This window comes from Eleutherodactylus coqui, chromosome 8 (genome assembly GCF_035609145.1).
Source record: "Eleutherodactylus coqui strain aEleCoq1 chromosome 8, aEleCoq1.hap1, whole genome shotgun sequence".
Classification (NCBI taxonomy): Eukaryota; Metazoa; Chordata; class Amphibia; order Anura; family Eleutherodactylidae; genus Eleutherodactylus; species Eleutherodactylus coqui.
The window spans coordinates 107,089,107-107,116,731 of NC_089844.1; the positions used below are offsets into that span (position 1 = coordinate 107,089,107).

A 27,625-nucleotide genomic window follows, 5' to 3' on the forward strand; every position below is an offset into this window, starting at 1 on the left:
AATGCACATGGCAGCTGTCCATGTAGTGTCCGATGCAAGTTGTGCCGACAATCTTGGGCCCGACTCACTCTCAGCCATGTGAACATGACCTCATACTTCTCCTTAGGTTCCCCTCCTGGTTTTGCTTTACCAGAATACCCCACTGTGGATGATGCCTAACTAGAGGTAATAATTGTTATTGAGTATCTGAGTAATCAGTCTGCTAGCAATGTACTGTCTGACAATGTCAATGAAAAGACTGGTTGCTATGGATGCCTTGCCTAACAACCACATACTAGCCATTAATCTACGTCCTTCTCCATCTAGACGTCCTCTGTGGAGGCACGATATGACACACCAGCAGGAATGGGCACTGATTAAAAAGGCTGCGTGTTAACGGGATAGACCCCCGCTGTACAAGCACATCTATAGAAGTGTAGTTGTCATAAAACTAGAGGAACGTACTATATATTAGCCAGACGCAGCAGTGAGCAGCAATGACCTCTGCACGGCTGTAACGTCTTTAGTTAGCTTTTGCCGTTGCTCCGGCGCGCACATTACACATACGCTAACAATGGGATTTTTCCCGGCAAGGGGACTGTAGAGAATGGGGACGCTCCGGTGACATTGTGCCGCGCAGTGACTCACATTGTCTATTGTAGCGATGAATAGCAATGCTATGGAGGTTATGTGGAAGATGATAATAAAAGCCAGTACGACCAACATCTTCACTCTTCTCTGCTTCTAGATCAAAAGGAAACTGAAAGACAAAACATGTTCAATGGATTAGTCAGATGGCAATAATTACTCTTGGATCCAAGTTTTCAACTACAAGGCTTCCTCTACACAAACTTATGTGGCCGTTTATATTGTTTAGTAAGAATGCACCATGAAATAAATGTGGTTTTTGCAAGTGACTTTTCATGCTATTTTTATCACATTTTCGACATTTTTTTTTCAGACTTTTTTTTCCAATGTAGAAGTCTATGGGAAAAGCCTTAAAAAGAAAATTCACATCTTGCTACATTTTGAAACAAACACCATATACCCCCAAAAAAGCACCCAAACTGAGGAAAAATGCCAGAAAAAAGGCACTATTTGTAGTGCCTTTCTTAGCTTCATATTGAACTGCAGCATTTTTTGATGAAAAGATGTGTCGAAAAATGATGTCTGTGAAACCATGCTAACAGCTCCTTCACATGGGGTATGCGCAACGCATCTACGCTGTAAACAAGGACATTTTGCACATGCGCTTGCACATTTTACTGTACTGTTTTGCACACACAAGGCATGTTCATATGGGTGTGGGACACCCCCTCCCCGATTTAACCCTTTGCAATCCAATTTTGGAATCAGGGTTTCCTAGGGGGCTTTCTCTTTCTGCCATTATACAATGGCACCATCTGCTGGCTGGAGCCAGTACTGCTGTATGGAACATGCTGGAGAGGCTCCCCGACAACAGAGCAGCCAGTAATATACAGTAAGAATACCCTGCCGGACGTCTTCCGACATCGGAGCTGTACAGCCTTCAATCAGAATGTCTTCAGACGTCAGACAGTGGATTGGAAAGGGTTAAAAGGCTAATTAGCTTAATGAGGTCCAGATGTATTCTTTTCCCTGCAGTTTTGGCCTATATTTTGCACACATCACTGCATACTGCATGCACATTTGCACACCCCCTATAGACATCTATGGGGTTCTTTGGTGCCCAATTGCGCATAAAATAGAGCATGTTCTATTTTTTTTGCATGCCTGAGAAATAAGCTTGCAAAAACAGGGAATGAACCCATTGGAATCCAAATCGATATTGCACACACCCGTGTGAAGTTAGCCTAAGAATGTATTAAAGTTGGAAGCTCTAGGATGTGGTAATACCATACTTATATGTAGCCTTATACTTAAAGGGGTTTTTCAGGACTTTAATATTGAACACCTACTGTTAGGATAAGTCATCAATATAAGATTGGTTGGGGACTGACTCCCAGCACCCCTCGCTGATCACCTGTTTGAAGTCTTCTTTTTGACAGTGATGTCACATTCATTGGTCACATGGCCTGTTTTCAGCTCTGTCCCAAGCAATTAAATGGGATGGAGCTGCTATATCAGGCACATCCACTACCCAATGTACGACACTGGGCCTGGTAAACAATGAATCAGCTGATCGATGAGGCGGCCCAGAGTCTGACGCACACTGATCTAATATTGATAGTCTATCCTAATGATAGGTCATCAATATTAACCCCTTCCCAACATACATAAGGCTATCATAGTATTTGTATTGAGCAGCTTTGGCTCCCAATCCTGGTCCATTCAAGTTGGGTATTGACTGTCTCGAACAACTGACACCTGCCAGCAACAGACGCTATTAGAGATAACTCTGATCTTGGCTGCTAACCCTTTAAAATGGTGCAATTGTGTTTTTTTTCCCATTTCGCCCCACCTAGAACTGTTTCAAACATTATATGGTACGTTAAATGGCACCATTGAAAAATACAAGTCACCCTGCATAAAACAAGCCGTCATCTAGATATGTCACCAGAAAAATAAAAAAAGGTAAAATACCAGAAAGCTCCCTTTAAATGCTATGTGTACACTGCCTCCCTTATAAACAGTATACACATTTTTGGTTGTTAAGGACTACTATACACAGTTTTATTGTCCGTTACTATGCATCAAAATGTACATTAATTAATTAAACCTTATCACTTGCTAAGGCGGCAGTCACACTGTTATCATAGCTTCCATTATGATCAGTCACATCCCTCTTATTGTTATATTCAGGTCCCTCTATATATTTAGAGAATAATGCAGCCTAGTGTTCTGTTCTGGCATCAAAGAGAAGGCAGGAACCAGCAGAAGTGTGACCAGAGCCCAAAACGTTCAAGTGTGGAGCCAAGAACACAGAGGTGTAAGCAGGCACCCAGTACAGACCTTGTGAGCGGCTCCCCTACTACCTGCTGTGGTTTACAGCACTAGTATCATTATTACTGAAAACTCTGTTTTCTTACTGAGCCCCGTACAAGGATCTCAGTAATGATCTCTTAGAATCTCATACTTTACTGCATTACTGGAAGTTGAGAACAGTGCAGATATGTTGGTGCAGCACTGGGAAAAGCAGGTAAGCAGCTGGAGGGGAAAAGGTCTCTGTCTTATGACTACAGTTACGAATAATGGCCCTTGTCTTTAAAACACGAAACGTATATGTATGTCTTGTTGATTTTATCACAACTTGTATCCAAGCAAGAGATGATTCAACAGAGTATTGGAGCATCCATGCCTGCCTGTATCCCATCTTGTATCCAAGCTAGAGGCGGTACAACAGGGTGCTAGAGCCTCCATGCCCTCATGTATCACATCTTGCATCTAAGCTAGAGGTGGTACAACAGGGTACTAGAGCCTCGATGCCCGCCTGTATCACATCTTGTATCCAAGCTAGAGGCGGTACAACAGGGTACTAGAGCCTCCATGCCCTCATGTATCACATCTTGCATCTAAGCTAGAGGTGGTACAACAGGGTACTAGAGCTTCCATGCCCGCCCATATGACATCTTGTATCCAAGCTAGAGGTGGTACAACAGGTTACTAGCGCCTCCATGCAAGGGGTCAGTTTTCCACAACAAATCTCCTTTTGCTCTGACATTGTAATCACTTATATCACATAGAGAAAGCTTCATTCGGTTCCGACAACTTCTTGTAGGGGAGGGATTGTTTTTGACAACGAGTGTAAAAGACATATGGATGAAAAATTGATGACACATGGATGTAATGTGTTTTGAAACACATCTGCAGTACAGATCCGTATTACGGATGTGCTTTATACACTTGGCTGAAAGAGAAAAATCACATGTGAAATAACTCTTTCAAATGAATGGATTCTATTCCCATGCAAGAGATGTCCATCTTCTAATCAGACAGAACTCGCACGGAAAAATCGCTCATGTGAATATACCCTACAATCATTTCAATGCAGAAAGATTTTACACACGTTGCAATTCTGTGCATTACCAATAACTAACACTAGGTGGCTGCAGAGCTCTACACATGATAAATATATATTTTTTTCCTAGCTATCCACTGGGAAGAAAAGTCATTCTGTAGAAGATGATTACTATTTAGCATGTCAATTTAGGTCAGATATCATTTAGAAATGATACAAATGTAAATGATTTAATGTAGCTGAATCTCAAATTTTATAGAGTACACCAGGCTAAAATTCGGATCGGGAGGACTAAAGCTGCGGAGGGTGCAGAATTCGTCTATATAGACATGCACACATGACCTTGCATGATTTGTGAAAGGCACTTTTAGGAAAATTTAATATGGCATGCTATGAAATGTGCTACTCACACCAATTCAGTATCAGGTCAGAAGACCATTAAAGCCGCATGGACCTTTTTGAAGGGTCCCCTCTCCTCCAGACCCCTCTCTTAGCTAGAATGGAGACAAACTAAAAAACAGCACATCCCACTGACTAGCTCGGCATTACATGACTGTTCAGTGGTTTGGAATGCGTGACCGTCTGTAACTTCCCTGCCAATCTCAGCTGATTGCCGACTAGCTGTCACGTCCCCACGGTACCAGAAACTACGTTTTGGGAAAGTGGCTTGTTGTATCTTTTGTGCACACATAAACATGCTCACTAGTTGGCAGCACACGTCTATGTGTATACGGGGAGAGGTGCGGACGATGAGGGCATTCACTATGCGGATGAACAATCGTAGTAATGGCGTAAAAAGTCACAAAGTTTTGCGCAAACCCCACTTACACAACGATTTGCAATTTTTCAGCCTCATGCGCCGGACTCACCACTTTTCCAAAAAGTGAGCTGGGTTTGTCAGGAGGGTCATGGTACAATTTAAACCAGAAACTGGTATTAATGATGCCAGATCAGACCTGGCATACATTTCCATGTAGGTGCACAAAGGTGCATTGTGCGCTGCGGGAAATAATACTAAGACCGGCGTTGGAAATGCTAGTCCTAGTAAATTTTCCCCAAGGTGTCTGTGTGCACAAAAGGAGCGACTACTCAATGACATGCTCATTGTCATTCATTGCCCATTACCATAAGCTATCTGCCCTGCAAGACCATCCTTAGGACTTTGGCGCATTAGCCTATTTGGGTGTGTGTGTGTGTGGGGGGGGGGGGTGCTGTCTGTCTTAAACCGTCGACAGCACAGGCCCCATTATAGCCAAGGAGGCTATACGCATGGATGTTTTTATCACACAAACCCATTGCCCGTGTAAAGGACTTATAGCATTTTCTATTACAGTCTGTTTCATGGACAAGAAAAAGCACATAGACGGGCACTGGCGGACTTAGGGTGGGGGTGAGTACCCCATTATTTTCAGCCAGATGATGTTCTCCATCCACTCAATGTGTGGCACCTTCTTCAAGCTACATGAATAACCCTTCCCCTAGTTCTGTCTCCTGCCCTCCAATGCCTTGGGACATCATAATGGATAAGAGAGAACCGGGGAGGAGGCTGAACTCTTGGCCCCATCAGATTAGTGTACCTAGGTATACCTTTTAATTGTGTGGAATAGCATAGCAGACTTTGCTATTCCATAGAAAGTGTTTGGTTCTGGTGCCATATTATGTACTGAGGTTGGTTCTGGTGTGGGATTTATGTCATTAGCTTGGTTCTGGTGCTGGTACTGTACTTATTCCCTGAGCTGTTCCCATGTGGTATGCTGCTATCTTACTGATTTCTCCACAAACTCACAGTGCAATATTATGGGTTACATGTATGTATAATTATTTACCTATGACAGGAGAGAGGGCGCCAAAAAGAATTCTGCACTGGTTACAATAAGTCTGTGTACCTGTACCCAGGATTAAGGTCATTCAATAGGTAACACCAGAGGTGAGCATGACAGATTGAAGGACTACATAACAGCACTAGGGGTGCAGCAATCAGGTGCCTGGCCATAATGGGGACCTGCCTTCAGGCACATTCTTAGGGACAGCATCCAAATAGCCAGAGTAATAAGACACCACTAGGGGGAGCTCCTTGCATGAGGATTTATACAGTTCTCATTAAAGGGGCACAAATGCTATTGATGACCTATCCTCAGCATAGGTCATTAACAGTTGATTGGTTAAGGTCCACCTGAGCGGGCACATGCTGTCAGTGCCGTTACACACAGGGGACGGAGTAGAAGCAGTTGCTCCCATTGACTTTAATGAGAACCCCAGCCTGCAATTACAAGCTCAGCTGATTGGCCGAGTTCCCTAGCTGGGGACCCCCGCAGATCAATATTGATAACCTATTCTAAGGACAGGTCATCAATAGTATTTCTGCGTGGGAAAACCCCGTTAGGTTACATTTTAGGGAGGGAGAGTGTACTATAAACCTCTCTACACCATTTGTAAGTGAGACCTTGGGAAGGGAGGTCATATTCTTCAGACAACCCTGCTTCTTGGAGTAGAGGTGTAAAAAACAGACAGTGTTGAGCCCATCTTAGCCCAATTGTATATTCGGGCTCTTATGGAGCATATTCTAAGTCCTAAACATAAGCGTCCCCAACAGCTTTAATAACATCCGTCATCGTGAACAAATCTGCGTAAATCGTTTGCGCTCTATATACACAGGGTACAAAGTAACCGCTTGTGTCTAAATAAACTGCTAGATAACAGTAATATGCTTTTATTTTTTGCCAATTTCCATGAACACATGGCGCAAACATGTTCTCAACGCTCACAACAGGATCAATTGCAAAACAGAAAATGCATTTTCCTGTCCAAACCCCCAGATGACGGCCGCTCCTTTCCTGCGCCGTATTCCAGAGCAATAAAATCCACTTACGCTTTCTCCAAACAAACAATACATTCATGAAATAGGAGTATAACGTAAGCGTTGCTTGGGATACAGTATCCCACAAACAATGGGATCCGTCAGGCCAAGGCGGCAAGGAAGTGTGGAGGAAGTGAAGAGGATTTACCTGGCGGGAATTAAAGGGACAGGTCAAAGGAAAACGTCCAACCTAGAAAGAAGAGCAATCAGTACCCGGAATATGTTGTAGTGGTGCTGAGTTCATAAATGTTCTGGAAAGAATAACCCCAAAGGACCCTCTGTCACATAATAAGACCCAGTAGTATTATAAACTGCAGATGGTAGTCAATAGCCTGTTACAGATTTTGCATTGGTATACAGGAATTTTAAAGGGAACCTGTCACGTCTCCACAGCACCAGAAACTAAGTTCTAGAGTGTTAGTGGATGCGAAAGGGAATTGGGTGATCCGATGATGTATTTTTATACTCTACCCCCTCCCACGAACCAGCAGTGCCCCCTCTGAATTCGGTGTGTTGCAGAAAATCTGACTCAGGTTCTGGTGCACAGGACTCTGAAAAGAGTCAGATTTTCATGGTGCTGTTTGGTTGTCACAGGAAAAGAACACATCTTAAAATCATTAAACTAATTAGCCATTTCCATGGCTGAGAGCATCGATGTGTGTGTCCTTTTGTATAGCGCAGTTATTTTGCAGCACTTTCAGGTAATTTATTACCGCCTTCCCCCAGCAAGCTGGGTACTCATTTTACCGACCTCAGAAGGATGGAACTCTGAGTCAACCTTGAGCCGGCTACCTGAACCAAGCAGGGATTGAACCCGCAACCTTCAGGTCATGAGCGAGAGCTTAGGACTGCACTTCTGCTGCCTTAACACTCACGCTGCATGAGGCTCTTGGGTGTGTGTGTTTTTTTACGTGCATAATTGCGCATGACTAGCGAGCAAAATGTACAGTAAAAAACTCTGTGGCGCATGCAAATATGCAATGCCCTATGCCAAAATTAATGGTGCAAATGAGCACAAAAGTGATGCAAATACACATACACTCTTTGACACGGGCCTTTGAACTGCTGTGATAGCTTGAAATGTGTCAGTTTGTTTCGTCATGTATGTCCTTCCTATTCGCATTTTAATATGTACAATAAAGCCATGATCTTATGGATGCTGGATCCTTTTCTTGTTGCCTAAGGACCTACATGGTCCCAAACACACCAGAGGTGCTGGCCCTGTGCGTTGGATTGTATGCAGTAATACAACAGATCCTTGGATTTTATCTTAGTCTTTGACACTAAACTTTTTCTCTATTCCCTGCAAGATATTTCATGTGACCCTCCATTCCTGTGTGGCCAGAGGCGGTTGTGAGCTGTTCATTGCATAGGCTAATGGATCTACTTATAATTTTCATAGGTTTAATCCCTTAATGACGCGCCCCCCTTTTTTTTCCCATTTTCGTTTTTTCCTCCCCCCTTTTAAAAAATCATAACTCCTTTATTTATCCATCGACGTCGCTGTATGAGGGCTTGTTTTTTGTGGGATGAGCTGTAGTTTTTAATAGTGCTATTTATTGTACCATATAATGTACTGAAAAACATTTAAAAAATTCTGAGTGGAGTAAAATGAAAAAAAACCGACATTCCGCCATATTTCAGTGAGTCTTGTTTCTACGGCGCACAAACTGCAACAAAAATGACATGATAACTTTATTATATGGGTCAATATGATTACTACGATACCAAACTTGTATCGTTTTTTTTCACTGTACTACTTTTTCTTTTCGAAAACATTTTTTTTTTTTTCAATTATTTTCTGCGATCATCTTCTGAACGCAATAACTTTTTTATTTTTCCATCGACGTTGTTGTGCAAGGGCTCATTTTTTGTAGGATGTCCTGTAGTTTCTGTTAGTACCAATTCGAAATACATACGACTTTTTGATCGCTTTTTATTGCGTTTTTTTCTGAGAGACAGGGTGACTGAAAAAGTGCATTTCTGGTGTTCTTAATTTTTTTTTTCGGACGACGTTCACCGTGCAGGGAAAATAATGTGCTGCTTTGATAGATCAGACTTTTACGGACGCGGCGATACCAAATATGTATTTTTATTTTATGATTTAGATTTTTTAATTTCAGTTATGGCAAAAGGGGGGTGATTTAAACTTTTATTACATTTTTTTTTACAATTAAAAAAACTTTATTGTTCTTTTTTTACTTTACTTTTAAGTCCCCCTGGGGGATTACAATATGTGATGCCTTGATCGCTCCTGCAGTATGACGTAATGCTATAGCATTACGTCATACTGCATTCTGACAGGCAGCCTATCAAGCCACCCCACGGGGATGGCTTGATAGGCAGCCTCCCAAGGCAGCCCTGCAGCCTTTCAGAAGGCCCCCGGCTGCCATGACACCTGCACAGCTCCCCCAATCTCACTGTGGGGGGGCGCTGTTCGGGGCATTTAAAGGGTTAATAGTCGCGAATGGCCGATTGCAGCTATTGCCCGCGGGTGTCAGCTGTAGTAAACAGCTGACGCCCGTGCTGTATGCAGAGAGGTCGCCCCGCGACCTCCCTGCATACATACCCCGACGCTCCAGGGCATAAATGTACGTCCTGAAGCGGGAAGGGGTTAGATAAGACCTATCAGAGGTCATTTATGAAAATATTATATACCGGTACTAGTAAAAACCCTGTTTTCCGACTGAAATTGCAATGATGTTTGTTATACATAGTTGACCACCGAAAATTATCCCGGCACCACACTCTTATGAAAGTTTGTCTAAAAGAAAATCTTTGTCGCACATAGCAACCAATCACAGCACAGCTTTCATTCTTTATCAGCTGTGTAAGAAACGACAACAATGATTTTCTTTTAGACAGCTTTCATTGGAGTCTGGTGCTGGGATCATTTTCCATGGTCCACCCTGTAGATGCTATGGTGATGAAGAGACAGTGTAAGGCATAGGGTGCAGTTGCATAATGTATACACATGGTGGCAGAGGAGTTTTCATAACAAACCACATCATATAAGGCTAAATCTACATTCTGCTTGTCTTGCCTATGTGTGAACATTAACATGGTAGGTGGTCTGAGCCCGAATGTATCATTGGACATTGCACATTGATAAAGGTCAAAGCAGAAAATGATACTGACGGTTTTAGGCTTCCAAAATGTTTTTTTTAATGTACACTACAGGTCCTTTTATAAATCTTTTCTTCTCGGTCTGCTTTCACTTCTCTGCGTGTTTCATACGCGTTGGACGACCACAAGTGTTTCCTATTGTTTTCAATGGGAAACCACATCACACTTGCATGCACATCGCACGGCATGCAAGTGGCACGCCATGTCTTTAAAGGTCCCATTGAAAACAATGGGTGAGGCATTGGGATAACATGCAGCGATCTTTAATCATGCACAATGCTGAGAAGAAAAAAAAAAATCGCTTGTGTAAAGAACCCCATTCAAAAGAATAGAGTTCATATTCGCGGGAGTTTTGTACAAAAAACCTGCTCAAGATTTGCACTCGTGTGGAAGTAGCCTTAGAGAGTCTGATATTTCATGGTAGAACACTATTAGTATGTTCAACAATCATCGCTCTCCAGAGGGACAAACAAAAGGATGGCAACGGGATGACTGTCCTGTATGTCATGATCATTAAAAACCCATCCACATTCTTCTGTAATGCCTCTGCTCCCCTGGGATGTCCGTGTGGGGGCAATCAGATGAATGACTAAGGAGTGCTGGTCGCTGGGTGAATCCCCGACCCAAACAAGAGTATGGGGGCGGTATGACATTATTTAGGCAGTGTGTCACCATACTTCTTGGGAACACCCTTTCATTTTAGGCAGGGGCGCCTGAATTATACCACACTGACTCACAGCATTTCCTGGAAAGCTGTAAAGATAAATGATCCAAGTCCGGCTGCCTCTTGGAGCTTAATGCATAGGAAGCTGCAGGTGGACATAATAGGAAATCTCTACCAATATAGATAAATTTAATGTAAAGGGAACCTGTCACCTGCCTAAAGCGCCATGAACTAACATGATGCAGTTAGGGCAGGTGTCAGCGAGCCGCGGGTTGTAGTTGTTATACTCACCACTCCCGCTGTGCCCGCCAATGAAGTCCAAAGACTTGTGTAGGACAGCGCACACACAGGACTCTGAAAGAGTTGGATGTTCGGCCGGCGCAAGGACTTTAGCCGCAGGAACCAGAAAGTGGGTGAGTATTAAAAATACAGCACCCAAATCACTGTCACCACCCTAACAGCAACATAAGTTCATTTATGGTGCATTGGGCAGGTGGCAGGTTCCCTTTAACCCTTTCCAATCCACTGTCTGATGTCTAAAGACATTCTGATTGAAGGCTGTACAGCTCTGATGTCGTAAGACATCCAGCAGGGTATTCTTACTGTATATTACTGGCTGCTCTGTCCAGCGTCTCCCATACCACAGTACTGGCTCTAGCCAGCAGATGGCACTATTGTATAATGGCAGAAAGAGAAAACCCCCTAGAAAACCCTGAATCCAAAATTGGATATGTAAAGGGTTAAGGCTACATTCACACAAGCGTGATTTTCTGCGTTGTTAGATGCACAAAACTCGCGCAAATATGAACTCCATTCTTTTGAATGGAGTCATACAAGAGTGATTTATTCGCCTTGTAAAAAATCTCTGCATGTCCTGTTTTTTTGCATCTCTCAGAACACATCGGCCATTGTTTTCAATGGGAGAGTCAAACACATCGCATAATGAGAAAGACTTGCCGATCCTCCAACGCACGTGAAACAAGTGCTGGAGGATCGGAATTTCAGAGAAGTGATGCAAGGAGTTTTTTTATGCAAAAATTCCTAGCATCTGCAGGTGACGCGCATGTTGACAATTGCGATAACAGTCCGGGTTTCTCGGCCCAATATCGCATTCACCCATGTGAATATAGCCTTGCTGTGATAACTTTCTGCAAAAAGTTATCTTAACACAACCAAAGCCATTGAAAAGGTAAATAAACTTTGGCACATAACTTTTTCTGGTTGAGGCTAATCTCACACGATCGTATTGTCATTGCACGTCATGTGCACAATTTTACGGCACGAAACACACGATGCCAATAGCCCATTGATCTCCATTGGGCCACTCACACATGCAGTTTGTTCGCGTGCCTATAACTTGTGCAAAAAAATCGCTGCATTCACTATATTGGTGCATATCACATGCTCATACATGTCAATATAGTGTACAGGGATTGGCGGCACATAGCAAGCATACATGTTATTACATAATAACTGCATGCTCGCATGTAAGACCCCATTTACAATGACAGATGATCGGTTTGAGTGACAGCTTTGAGCGATCATCTTTGAATAGTCTATAGTAGCTAAGTAGCTACTTAAGAGCTATGCAGATGGAGTGTATTGTTCTCCACGATAACAGCTCGCGTCCCGCTGTGAACTACCAGTGGGACACGGGCTGTAAGAATCTTATCAGCGCTGCTGACTGTGATAACAGCCTGCACTGCTGATAAGAGTTCATCGCTCAATCCAAGAAAACTAGAATTGAGCGAGGAACGACTCGTGCAAAAAACTGTACAATGTCCGTGCATTTAGACACAACGATTCTTGCTCAGAAGACGGCTTTCAGCGAATTTTGAGCGAGAATCGTCGGGTCTAAATGGGCCTTTAGAGTCAAGTTAAACTGTGGTACTAAGCTTACCCAAGGCAAACAAACAGAATTTTATAATAGCTGTGTGAGAGCAAGCAAGGGATTTCAAACTCTTTATTAAAAAAATATAGTTTCAACCCTAATTTAAAGGCCTATTCTGGCAAAAAGACATTTTTCCATGCCTATCCCCTTCACCAGATTGCTTATCACACTCTGGACATCTCTTCTTTCTATTCCAGTCACTTCCCTGTAGTGCAGTCCCTGTTTGATGCTTATCAGACACCATCTTGAGAGTGAGAGATTTTAGTTTCCCTTTCACATCTATCCCATGATGTATCAGCACAGCTATACCAGTGGCTATACCATTTCTTTCTGCAGGGAGAACAGTTAAATTATCATTACCTTCTATATTCACCTAGATAAGCTATAGACTATAAGTACCCAATCAGCAGGATGAACTGTGATCTCCTCTAGTATACCTGTGTGACCAGAGCTATGTGATCATCATCATCAGTAACTGTGACAAGAATGACTGTGCCCCTTACAGCAGGTCCTGTGGTAAGAATCATGTAACAGTGTCATATAGACTGAGAAACTGACTTAATTTGAAAACACATAACCCTTAGGAAATCTGAGCTGGTCAGAATTGAGATCACATGACCATCTGAGGAAAAAGAGGCTGGGAGCTTCAGATAGAAAAAAATAACCAACCAAGGTAACACCAGCTCACGTCTATATATACTGGGGGGATAGTTACATAATAAATGCATAAAAAATTACCGTAGTGGCCCTTTAAAAAAAACAAAGAACTGCAGAATTAATCGACAGTGAACATTAGAGTAGTTGGTCATATAGTAGTTGGCATTTCACTTTAATAACACATAGTAATAATAGCACATAATGTAGCAATAATATATAATACATGAATACAAAGAATGTTGTGCTAGGTGATTTTTGCTTAAAGGGGTTGCACAATGCAAAGCTCCAGGTCGAGTTCCTGGCACCCATGGCAATCAGCTAGTTTTACCAGGTGAAGCCATGGCTGGCTTCACATTCCCCTCCAGAAAGGTGAAATGTAGGGTTGCAGGATGTCCATTTACATAAATGATCGCAGAAGGCATTGCAGAGGGTCCACCAGAACAGTTGCCGCTCCTACTACGTAGCTCTCCATTCTGGGTCACAGAGGGGGTCCCAAGTGGAGGAACCTGCTATAAGACATCCATGTGCCCTGATAGGGCATATGAACAGTGCTTGTGACCTTTTAGTAGCAGATTTAGGAATTTTTTGCAACGTCTGTGGTTTTTGTTTGAGGCTTCAAGTTCGGAATCTCCAAACTAGTATGTGGTCTGGTGGCACAACACCCAATACAGGCCCAGCTATAGAGAGTTCAAGAACACACCAGTATTCAATCATGGCGGTCAACAAAAATACTTAGCTAAACCTTGTCTAGGGGTTAGGATGTCAAGAAGGGTTTTACATCTTACATTCTTTGCCCTAGAGGAGACTCAACCAAACTACTGTATTTGCTTGTCAATTTAGTTGACCATTTCAAATTCTGCACCTTGCAGTGACTGCTGTGAGCACATAGAGTACCAAAGGGCATAAAGCTGGAGGGCGGCAGTACAAAGAGATGCTGGAAGCATGCAAAATATATCAGAAGCCCCATGAACAAGGCTGCATTTATATTTTTGGACCCCAAAGCAAACAACCTTTGGTACTCAGATCCCCGCCCCACCTAGTAATCATGTGAACATTTGCTGTATTTCTCATTAACCTCTCAATGTATCTCAATAATGCGTCTAACAGTATCTGTCATAACATACTGCCAGCCACCTCATATAAGGTATCCTTCACCATATGTATGCGGCCCTATCCCAGGACAGCATGGGATGGCAACAGACAAACTCTCAGGTTGAATAGCACAGCTCGCTTCACTATTTCATATGGGAAACGTTTGGCCAGCATGCTGGAAGCCAGATGGACCCCATAATAGCCAGCGCGATCCATCCGACGCTGCTTGCATATTGGTACGCGTATTTTTATTGTTTGGCTTCCAGGTGCAGGTGTGCGTATGACCTTATCTGTGAATATGGTGTGATTTGTTGAACTAACTTTCCAAGGCAAGAGTCTGATGTGTTCATAATATGCAGGATTCTCTCCCACCGCTGATTGACAGCTTTGTCCTTATGTACATTCATAGAGAGAAAGTGCTCAATCAGCAGCTGAAACGCAGTGGGAGGCCGCATATAATACAGTGAATACATGAGACTCCTGTCTCACAGCACGCAGCAAGTGTTAATCTCTGAGTGTAACAAAACTATGGCATATTCACAGAACAGACATCAGCCCGTCTGTCACCGCTGCATGCTGTCCTCGGCAGAAATGTGCTGACAGATTTGCTTTAAAGAAACTGAAACAGTTGTGGAAAGGACATAACAGATAACTTCTGATCACAATTAAACTTTCTACTATGTTATAGTTTTAAGAAAAATAGATCTGTCTCATATTGGTTATTTTTTAAGTTGCTTTTATCTCTATTGTAGATATTAGCGCCAATCTGGTACACAAAAATTATAGCGCCCATGAGCAAAACTCCTAAGAGGCCTTTCACACGGGACGGAATTACACGACAGGACGGAGCAAAATCCACAGCTGCGGAATTCCACACCAAAATCTGCAGGTCCTACTGTGGATTTTGAAGCGGAATTGCAGGCAGGATTTAAGTCATTTTCAATTCTGCATCAAAATCTGCAGTCCACGTAAACAATGCACATCAGAATACGATAATTTACTTTAATGGCTGCCTGTATTCAGGGCCTAAAGACATGGGCCGCACAATGGGATGAATTGAAGCCATTGATTTCAATGGTTTTGTTTTCACTATCTGGATTCTCACGCGTTAATACTATGTGCGAGAAAAGTTAGCACTTGCCCTTTCTTTCTCGCATTTAGTCATTTTTCTATGTGCGTAGTATCTTTGTGCGAGAAATATAAGCCAGGATCTATATCTTTTTTTTTCAGACTTGCGCAAAATAATGCAAAGTTTGAATAGTCAAAAAAAAACACTATTTCATGTGCTAATACGCTCTGTAGCAGCGAGCATATTAGCACATGCAACCATCTGTTTAAGCTCTCAGTCAGTTAAAATACAGAAAACACACTGACCGAATGTACGCCTGTGTGAATGGCCTCTAATACCACATTACTGATCGTGAATAGATTCCTGTCACACACTTAGGCCGGGCTCAGACGGATGTAATTCACTGCGTGTCGCCTGCGGGAAACTTACATGCAGCAGGTACGCAATGATACTGCATACTTTCTGCGCACTGCTAATCGCCATGTGCTATATTGGTGAGTATGTGCGCGTAATACGTGCCAAGATAGAACATGCTGCGATGTTTCTTACGTGCATTTTGCATGCAGTTTGAGTGAGCGGCAACATGGTTGCCTATGGTCCATGGAATACGCTATACTAACACGGTCTTGTGAGCTCGGCCTTAGAGGATGGCAGTTCAGCTTCCCTGCCTCTATACATATAATAAGAAGATTATTGTAGGGAGGAGGATATCGCATTCTGAGGCATCATAGGATTGGCACACACCTATATAAGTGCCCACTTTTTACTGCTGCTTGTATTTCTTCCTAGAATTTATTAGAACCTAATATCCAAATACTTGCAACCAAAAGTCAACCAAATTGGATTTTCTGTGACTATGGTATTATAATTGCATTAGGTCACAGGGGACAATGCAATACTATGGACAATCATTAGGTATGATGTCACGCTGTGATGTCATTGTGTAGCCCTAAACATATACTTTATTTTTACACTATAATGCAGTGAAATACCAATGCCTTACTGCCTACAGGGCACTTTACACGGGGCAATTATCGCCCAAAATCTCACTGGAAACAGTGAATACGGGCGTTAATTTAGGCACTAAGCAAGAAAACACTCACTTGTTAGTAAGACTAAAAACCAACGGACTATCGGCCTGTGTGAACAGGAGCCACTCAATGTTTGAGCAACTCCTGTTTACTGTGACTGGAGGCGAGTTGCCGGAAAGACCCCTCTGCCTCCATTCACTTGAACAACTATCGCTGCTGTGCTCACATGGGAGCAATAGTCAGGCGGCAGTCCATAGGAACCCAAAATTCACCCCGTGTAAAGGAATCTTATGTATGCAAAATGATGGGTTCACAGACCACCCGAAATCTGTTTGTTTGGTCTAATAAATCCAAATTTGAGATTTTTGTTTATACTCTCTTTATCTTCATGAGACTTAGAGAACATGATAATAGCCAATCAGACAGATTTATTAATCCTGTCTAATAGTTAGACATGCGCCAGAGTTATCACAGTAACTCTGTCAAAACTTTAGACCGTCTAGTCTAACTTTATACCAGCTACTACTTGGCTTAGTTTATTCCACAAATTGCTCCATTGCACAATGTCACATTTAGGCTACACCCATTTTCCAGGAAGGAATATCCCTTTCTCAGGCGAGTCGTAAAAAGTGTCTAAAACATATTGCAAATTTGGCACAAAGCATGTCAGACAGTTTTGTGGTGCAATTTGCACCAGAAGACTGTGGAATTTTCAATAGTAAGTCTGTCCCAATATGTTTAGAACTGAAGGCACTACTACATTTTACGAGCATGGATCCCACGGCTCTCTGCAGCAACAAGTCATCCTATCCAGCTCATGCTTAGCTATTATTCTGTTTTCCACAGTATAGCCCAAAACAAAGCTCCAGGCTAGTGTCAGAGTGTTGCATCAGATGACACCTGTGCACAGCCATGTGACCTAGGCTGTAGGTGCGCTAACTTCTTCAACACTACTGGAAATGCATTCTGAGTGGCTACAAACTTCAAAGAGAATGTCTAAAGAGTGCAGAGTGGCTCTCAAGAAAAACAAAACATTTTACTGACACTATAGGCGTAAGGCCAGCAGACAATATAAGCCACTAGATACAGTTAATGCAAAGCACACTGCTTTTCATATGGTATGACTCATTCCATTATAAAACCCAATGCTAATATTTCCTACTACCCTCCTATTCAACCAGCGAAATGGAAATGAAAGGATTTGTCTGATTCTCTTTGTGTTAAAAAAGACCCACCGTTCGCTGATGAGACCCTTAGAGATCAACTGTAATGCTTGGGGAATCTAGCAGCAAGTGTTCGATTTCCCTGCAGCACCACTACAGGGCATATAAAGAACTGCACAATTCCTATTGAAAACAATGGATGTGCTGGGTCCTCCAGACTTCCATATAGTAGCATGGAATTCCATTTATACATGGGTTTTCTAAGCTAGACAGACCCTTTAAATATAATAACACTAGACTATATTAACTGTAAATGGATGCAAAAGTATATTATTGTTCTTCAAAGCTCAAAGTGCAACTACATTTTAAGAATAAGCTAGAATAAGAATGAGGATGACACACACTACATTTTGATGTAATAATTGCATGGAAGTTTTAATAATGGCTCCAAAAGGTACAATATTTAGGGCTAGAGTAATGAGTATTGGGTTTACTCAGCATTTGGCTAGAATTCCTGGATCATCCTGGGAAAGCAGAGGGGCAGGCCTTCAGATATTGCCCCCTTTGTGATTGGATCACAGACAGTTCAATGCAGCATGGGAAGTCAGGGCAAGGGATTGCAGGACAGTGAACTACTTACAGAATGTTAGGTTGTGACATAGCTCATGCGTGAAAATAAATTGCAAACAGCAGGGAAACTAAAAAAATGGGGAAGACAACATGAAAAGCAGTTCTCTCAGACAAGAAACAGGGTGCAAACAGCAGCAAATGAGTAGACAATGGAATCTTATATTTTAGAAAATGAATTGAAAACTCAGGTACACATAAAAAAAGACCCAGTCCAAGTTTATTCACTATATATGGAAAAGTTAAGAAACTCTAATATACTTTGGGAATCTATTCTGCACCATTTTCGATATGTGTACACTGTCATGAATGGAAACATTCAAAGGCTGAAAACATATATAGCCCTAATACACTGCATTCCATTGGTTTCTCATAGACGACCATAAACATCAGTCTACAAATAGGCCACCAGAATTTAGAGCTGCCCTAGTCCTTAAGCTCTCTTGTCTGAATTGAAAACTATCTAGCTAATGACAAAAGGTAAATTTAAACATAAGAGTTACCGCCATGTAGTGACATAAGTATGAGGTGTCACACAATGATGTTAATGCTTGTATGCCACTTAAATAGAAGCAACCTCCAAAATCTAGGTGTGCACAATTTAATGATAACTTCCCTCCCACATATTAAACTAAATATTACATGTTCTCACGAGGTTTCAAATCGGCTATTTTCAGAAACAATGATAATGCTCTTACCACTCTGTTGCGCTGACTGTTTTAAATGTCGTCAAATAGTGTGTGTAAAGTCGAATGTGGAGTCCCTGAGGCCATTTCCACATATTACAGGTCATGACAAATCCAATCACACAAGAACTTCAGTTCACAAGCCTCCAGAATAGGGAGCCAAGCCCCAAACTTAATTACCACCTCGTTGCAGAAAGCCAAGCCCACACACAGGAATCTACTCCTCGCAGACTACAACTCAGCACATCAGTTCAATTCACATAGGTACTTTGTAACAAATCACTATTGTTTCCCAATGAAGCAGCACAATTATTACCGAAACCCACCCACTACTTTTACAAGCATAGGTGTCACTACCAAAACATCAAATACAAAGTTATATACCAGTACATACAACAATGGGAATTTTGTCGCAGAATTGGATCCAAAACATTTAAAATAGCTTTGTGTAAACTTGTTTTGGAGTGACGACATACTATGACCTTACATTTTTTGCCCTGTGATACATTGGATATTGGTCCTGCCTGTTGATTCATATTTTCAAATCAATTATTTTTGGGGCATCATTGTATATAATGTTAAAGGGCTACTCCAACAAAAATATTTTTCCATGCCTGCCCATCCCACCTGATTGTCTGTCACATTCTGGAGGTCTTATCTGTGTAGCCCCCTGTCTGATGCTTACCAGCCACCATCTTGAGGCTAAGATTTGTGATTTCACATCAACCCTATGATACATTAGCACAGCATTAGTTGAAGTTTTACCATTCTGCCTGCTGGGGGGACAGTTTAATTCTCACTACCTTCTGTATATACTAATATAAGTTACAAACCATAACTATACTGTCAGGAGGATGAGCTGTGATCTCCTCTATTATAGCTGTGTGACAGAAGCTGTGAGATCATCATCAGTAACTGTGATAGAAGTGTCTGTGTCCACTTGCAGGCAGTTTCAGTAGTAGATCCATGTAACAGCATCACACAAACTGAGAATCTGACGAGGATCCATAACCCCGATTAGATCTGAGATGGTCAGAATTGAGATCACATGACCATCTGAGGCAAAAGGGGCTGGGAGTTTCAGACAGAAAGAAATAACTAACACTAGTCCATAAGGTAACACTAGTCTATTTATACATACTTGGGGGATAGCTTCAAAATGAATGAAGAAAAAAAATCACCAGAGTGGCCCTTTAATAAAATTAGTTGCCCCTAACTTGCTGAAACATAGCTCTACTATACAAGGGTCTACATATCTTACAGAGAACTTAGCCAACTTCTATGGTACCTATTGGGATAGGCAAGGTTCCAAGGGCAAAATTAAGTGGCTCAGGGCCCTTCCTCTCCACATACTGTACCCTTCAAAAGGAAAGACATGGGCTTTAATGCAAAATCTGCTACAGTGCTGATAAAAGGAGCTGTTGGGTCACATCAGACACGATAGTAGAGTATGTTGGCAATCTCTGCACCTTTTCTAGTTAAAGTAGGTCTGAAGAGGTCCAATAGTTATGCTGCATTACTTTCCTCCAAGGGTATAGAATGATGATGGCAACTGAGCACTGTTTGGTATAGGAATATGATGTTGTTGCCTTAAACCCAAATGGGGCCCATATTGACTAGTGCTATGAAGACTCCTTTCTTCTATGCAAACCACTGCCAATGTGCATATGCTAACCATTCTGAAATCATGTAAGGTAACACATAGAATTACAACTATAATCAATATTAAATATGGTTAGAGAGTGGAGAAAGAAAATGGAGAAAGAAAATGCAATTAAATGCTACAAGTCACACAAGTAATATCTTATCCAGTCATCTCACCCAGAAGTAGTCATGCTCTAGTGAGCATGTATACGTTGAAATACCCTTGTTTCCTAAGGTATTACATTTTAGATTGACTTAAAAATCATACAAGCCCATGAATTCATTAAGGCAATCTGTTTCTGTAACTACAAAAGATTCGGATCACAAAGAGCAATAAAGAATGCCAGCAGTCATCTATCTAATGCAGTTTTTGATAATCTTAAAGGTCAATTTCAAATGAGAATTAGAAAAAAAACATGTGACATACTGAGCTAAAAGTTAATTTTACCATTTACTACAATATTAACTTGTTAAAGGACTCTACTCAACACATAAGTAATCTTAAAACATAAAAAGCACTAGCTAGATCAATTTGCAGGTACGGTGATGTCACTACGCTCAACCCAGAAGCCAAGGAGTAGTATTGAGTGAACAGAACAACAGGGTTCTACTGGCTCGTTCGCTCAACACTAGTCCTGAGCACTGGTGTATAAGACTGTCTAAGAACCATAAAAGGCCTGAGTAATACTCCTAGAGTGCTATACAGGGCTTTTATGGTTCTTAAACCATCTTATACACTAGTTTTAGGGGGTTTGGTGAGCTTCCAGTTCGTTTCAAACTAATTTGGACCAAACCAAACTGTTTGCAAAAGTTCGGACAATTGGTTGAACCAAACTTTTTAGAAGGACCTACCAAGGACATTATAAATCCAAAAAAAGTTAAGGCCCATTTAGACACAACGATTATAGCTGAAAATTCACTCAAAAGTCGTCTTTTGAGCAATAATCGTTGTGTCTAACTGCACTGACATCATGCAGTTTTCGTTAATGAATTGCAGCATGCAAGAAAGAGAACGATCAGCCTTATCAGGAGTTCACAGCGGGATACAGCTGATACTATTGTTTCAGCTGTATCCCGCTCAGTGAACACAGCCGGAGTATGAAGAACACAGCGGTCCAGCTGTGTTCTTGATACTTTGCACGAAGCGCAGAGCTGTATACCAGCTGAGCGCTCCATGAACACAGCTGGTGTATGAAGAACACAGCGGTCCAACTGTGTTCTGCATACCCCGCTCGGAGTGCTCAGCTGTATAGCAGCTGAGCGCTCTGAGAAGAAAACAGCTGGATGCAGAAGACAAGCAACCCCGCTTGTCTTCTGCATATCCCGCTTTTATAGCGCAACGTGATCACTCAAAACTGTCAATCAAACTGCCGTTTGAGCAATCACCTTGCACTCTAAATGCACACAACGATTATCGCTCAAAAGTCGCTCAAAAGACATCTTTTGAGCAATAATCGTTGTGTCTAATCCAGGCTTTACAATATTTACATACGTTACATTGCTTGAAACAATCACTTTCCTTATATACACAAACTTCCTTTAGATCATTGCTTAAATATCTGTCAACTGACACTTGGAGAAGCTATTAGAGAAGAGGAGACTGGCTAGCAAAGTACAAGACACCAAAATTCTATCTCAAATGGAAACGTAGCACCATTGGCTATATAGCAGTCACAGAGGCTAAGGTATACCCTGGACTGCACTGAAATATATCGTATACGGGCTGTTTTCCCTAATCTGAAAAGATTCAATTATTTTTCCCCAACCAAAAATTCTGCACTACATACATTTCAGTATGTAGAGACTTTTTTTCCTAACATGATCTATCTGATGTTTTTCTCATTACACTGGTTTCTAAATTGGGTTCCAAACATAATAATATTTGCTATGCTAATAGCATTCCCAATATAAATGGGATACTGTGGGCCCCAAACCTCAGCTTTATTTAGAATGTACCCAAGACAAAATTAAAAATACTTAGAAAACACCTAAAAATATTTCTGCGTGGCATCTAGCCAATTAGATCTTGCTGGATGACTGTTCAACTATAAGCAGTTGTTAACAGTCCTATAGAGAATATGTAATGTGCTAAGTATATTCACATGATTTAAAGGTATCATTGTACTAGGTGTTTTAATTACAGTTTTAAATTAAAAATAGTGAAAAAAAAATCTAAATTGTTCACAACTTCTCAATTCTGATATATTTATAAAGGTGACGATAGTAGATAAGGAGTCCTGGATTAAAAAATTAGTGTTCTTTTTGCCAGAAACAGCACCAGTCTATTCTTCCAGCTGTGTCTGAATGATCGCTGCTAAAGCAAATAGAGAGGGGCAGGGGAGAGCAAGGAGAGAAATCTCCTCCAGGCGCCCCAGCCCCCTGCTGAGCAAGCCAGCAATACTTGCTCGTGTGGAGCAGCACGGGAGTGAGTACACATGGGCACGAGTGTTGGGCATCGTTTGCCCGTCACATTGCTCTGTGCTGTAATGCATCTCCTGCACTCCTAAACTCAATGAGAACAATACAGAAGGACTCCTAGATACTTCATTAGCATACAAAGCAAGAGCCATTTGTTGGGTTAAGGTACTTTTAGAAGTACCAATAATTGTTCACTCGAGCAATGTCACAGTTGATCATTCGCTTAGGCATTAAGTTTAAACATAAAGATAAATTGTTTTTTTTTAACAGGATAGTTCAGTAGTTCAGTTTACTAATGGAGAACGACTGAACGATTGATGTTTAAACCGAACAATTAGTGAATGATCCAATGATAATATTTATGCTAGCATGAAATGAATGATGAACAGTAAGCAAACAAATTGTCATTCATCTTTTATTCATTGGCCATGTTTATAATGAACAATTATTGTTCAAATTGTTTGGTTCGAATGATCCAATGATTTTTGAACGATAATCGTTTTGTGTAAAAGCACCTTTATTGTGAGGAGTGAAAGTGAGTTCAGAGATAGTGATGACATTGTTGTAATTTGTGCTTTTTTCAGCTATGCACAGTATGGTACTGCATGTTTTTTTCCATGGTGACAGATTCCGTTAAAGTAAATTGAGAAGAATTGCAATACCAGATATTGCCCATATTCAATAGTGGCACAGGTTTTAGGGAAAAAAAGCTGTCCTAGAATACTCATTTAAGGGTTATATCCACTTTCTCATATTTATTTTTTCGAGTATTTATTTTGTCATTTCTTTTGTTTAATTCTGTTACCCAAAAGCTTGGAGAGAACAGATGTACTGATATGATAGAACATATATGTATATGGTTTCAGTAATTATATAATTCTCTACTTGACAGAAAAGCACATATTCTGTCACTTGGATCTTTGTAAGGGTTTTCGAGAAGAAAAATATGCCTAAAAAAGTAATATATAAACCCTAACAATCTAATATACTTCTTCCAAGTAAGTAAGCCCTGAAACCCCACTCATGAAACCATCCACATATGGCAGTCTTTGACATCAGCATTTGAACCTAAACTGAGTTCAGACTAGACTGAACATGAGTCAACAATGTGATGCAGCAGCCAAAAAGGCAAACACAATTCTGGGATGTATTAAGAGAAGCATAGAGTCTAGGTAATTATCCCCCTCTACTTTTCCTTAGTCAGACCTCATCTGGAATACTGTGTCCAGTTCTGGGCACCCCACTTAAAAAAAGACATCGACAAACTGGAGCAAGTTCAGAGAAGAGTTACCATGATGGTGAGCGGTCTACAAATCAAGTCCTATGAGAAACGGTTATAGGGTCTGGGAATGTTTAGCTTGCAAAACAGAAGGCTGAGAGGAGACTTAAAAGCTGTCTACAAATATCTGAAGGGTTGTCACAGTGCAGAGGGATCAGCACTATTCTCATTTGCACAAGGAAAGACTAGAAGCAATGGGATGAAACTGAAAGGGAGGAGACACATATTAGATATTAGAAAAAACTTTCTGTCAGTGAGAGTGATCAATGAGTGAAACAGGTTACCACAGGAGGTGGTGAGTTCTCCTTCAATGGAAATGATCAAACAAAGGCTGGACAAATATCTGTCTGGGATGATTTAGTGATCCTGCACTGAGCAGGGGGTTGGACCCGATGACCCTGGAGGTCTCTTCCAACTCTACCATTCTATGATTCTATGAGTTACTCATCAAAAATAAAAATTGTTATTGCTGTGTAGAGAACATTTTTTAGTTTTCAGTCCCTAAAGTGCATTAAAAAAATGTAATGTGGGCCCCGATTGCTATGGGTGAAAAGGCAACCCTACATTTTGCTCCACACTGTTAGAGTGTGTAATGTGTCTACTGCTTTAATACATTCCAGCAGTTTTATTTTTCATCTGGATCTCTGCTTTTTTTTTCCTACACCACCCTTTATTTCAGCCACCATATGAGCATACACATGAATGCATAAATATTCAAAGTAGACAGTATTCCCAGAACTTCATGTGAATAATTGAATATAAAGGATTGAACAGCTCGTTTCTGTCAGTAACGCCTGCTTTACAAACATGGGAAGATATTTTTATGTCACATTTGCTTCTCTGCCTGCTTCTTAAATAATAGCTGACCTGGAACATTCAGTCTCTTGGCGCTTAAAGGAAAATGAAAATGAGATGCAACTGATATGTAAGTGATATATCTATCAATGGCTATATCATTTATGTATATAAAACATTTAAGAACACACCAGTATGCTTTAAGTGGTAACTAAACACCAGCAAACAATGAATGACATAGAATAGGCACCATGGACATAATAGGCGTTGCAGAGGGTGCAGTTCTATCTGGGTGCAATGCTTGAGTGAGCCCAGAGAGCCCCCTTCTGAATAACTGGATGCCAATATAGTAAAAGGCAAGTAATAGTTAGGAAGCCCCTGTTATAAATTTTGCTGACTGGCTTTGAGTTATGTCTCTATTAGGCATGGGCATAGGGGGTGCAGAGGATGCAGTCACACCTGAGCCCAGAAGCCCTAGGGGGCCCATAAAGTCTCTCTTCCCCATATTGCAAACCAATACTATCAATGAAGTTTTATAGTTGGGGGCTCAGTTCCAGATTTTGCCCTGGGGCCCAGCAGCTTCAAGTTACGTCTCTGCTACTGGGTATCTAACCGCTGAACATTAGGGATTTGGAAACCAGAGGTATGGTAGAATGGGGTTGAGTCCAAAACTACCCAACTATAAGGATGGTGGCACTAAACCACAGGATACCAAGGACTGGGCCAAAAGCTAACATGAGACTTAGCTATAGTGCATAAAAACAAATATGGGTGGAAATTGTTCTAAATTAATATCTGATTGTTAATGAAAACAGATTTTATTAAAACCCACTTACAGATAAAGTGAGTTATGGTGTCCATTTCTAGCTTGGGTCCACTCCTTTATCAGATACAACCCAAAAACTAAAAATAGGATCCTATATTCTATTAACATAGAATGGTAAAGAGCAAGAATAGATATTAGTATTATTAAGTGTCCATTTACTGGAACCATTTGACCATATGCACTCTGCCCTATAATGTCTCTATACAGCCTGCTAAAGGGGAACTGAGTCATAATACAGCAACTATAGCAGTATCTGGAGGCATATTTGGGACCATCATTTACTCCATGATTTCGTATGGAGGTATATAAAGGGCTTTTCCTATCAGATTAATACACAATTTCAATGGTAAATGGCTTATAGAAATATAGGAACTTGGTATGCCCCAGTTAGGCTCACAGCTCTTCCGCCATGTTGCACATTATGTCACAATATGTTGACTATGGAACGTTCGTCTGTTTACATTCTTCTACGTTGCATCACTTTTGACATTTGAAATATGTTAAAATTGTGAAACCTTATCTGCTCACTGGACAAGCCAAGGGCAGCATTCCCAGTATTTTTATTGTCTTTGCCACTGAATAGACTGTGATTAGAGATGAGCGAGCGTACTCGGAAAAGCACTACTCGCTCGAGTAATTTGCTTTATCCGAGTATCGCTGTGCTCGTCCCTGAAGATTCGGGTGTCGGCACGGAGCGGGGAGCTGCAGGGGAGAGCGGGGAGGAACGGAGGGGAGATCTTTCTCTCCCTCTCTCCCGCCCGCTCTCCCCTGCTCCCCGCTGCGACTCACCTGTCAGCCGCAGCGGCACCCGAATCTTCAGGGACGAGCACAGCGATACTCGGATAAAGCAAATTACTCAATCGAGTAGTGCTTTTCCGAGTATGCTCACTCATCTCTAACTGTGATGTTTTCTTCCAGTTGATGAACTCTCACAAAATTGTTTGCTTCCTATTTTATTTTATATCTACAATCAGGTTTTAAATCTTCTTTAAAAATGCATGATACGGCCTAATTGTTGAGTAATCTTCTAGTACGAGTTACAGTCACCAACAAGTACTAAATTCCCCTTTCTACTGATGCAGTGGGTTTAGTTGGCCATACCACACATAGGAGAGTACAGTTGGCTAAAGTAGCTGATTTCAGGGAGATCAGTAAATGATCTAATGTATATAAAGCAGCCCAAATGGCAGCTGTCTGGGGCATGTTTGATTTCTATGTGCCTAAGTCTTTCTTCCACTGAGAGATAAGCCCCGTTGATTAATCCAGAATTTAAATGTCTAAAAATGGTTGTTTTCCAATCAATAATAATTGCTGCTATCATATTGAAATAAATATGATGTACTAAAACTGGGGTAATTGCTGTACGTAAGTACAAGTATCTTCTCCGTCACCAGCGTGTAGTAATGAACATTCTCCAATATAAGGGCGAGCACCCACTGGCGTTTGCGTTCTCCGTGGGAAAAAAACGCAGCGTTTTCGCCGCGTTTCCCGCGTTTTTTCCGCGTGTTTTTCGCGGCGTTTTCCGTTAATTTCCATTGACATTCATGGGTGCATTAGGAGAAAAATAGGGACACATATGCAACTGACAGTTCCTATGTTAAAAACGCAAACGCAACGCAAAAAAAACGCCAGTGGACAGGAACACATGTTATCTCTATGCCTGTGCAGGAAAAACGCAAAACGCAAAACGCAGGTAAAAAAACGCCAGTGGGTGCTCGCCCTAAGAGTGTAATTAATATTATCAGGTAAAGTTTATATCTGCATTGTCCAATTAACCATCAGCATAACTGGATGAGAAATCGGATCTTGACAAATTGTGGAGCGTAAATCTAACCTTAAGGGTGCATTCACACGAACGTATATCGGCTCGGTTTTCACGCCGAG

The 27,625-nt window shown here is 41.4% G+C and overlaps 1 protein-coding gene across 1 annotated transcript in view; it reads right to left on the reverse strand.

Moving 5' to 3' along the window:
* EMP2 (epithelial membrane protein 2) overlaps positions 1-27,625 on the reverse strand; it is a 61,995-nt gene that overhangs the window by 13,718 nt on the left and 20,652 nt on the right. Inside the window, exon 2 of the mRNA XM_066576172.1 lies at positions 628-739. Coding sequence (XP_066432269.1) covers positions 628-705 — 78 coding nt within the window. The 5' untranslated portion in view covers positions 706-739. The remainder of the gene's footprint in view (positions 1-627; positions 740-27,625) is intronic.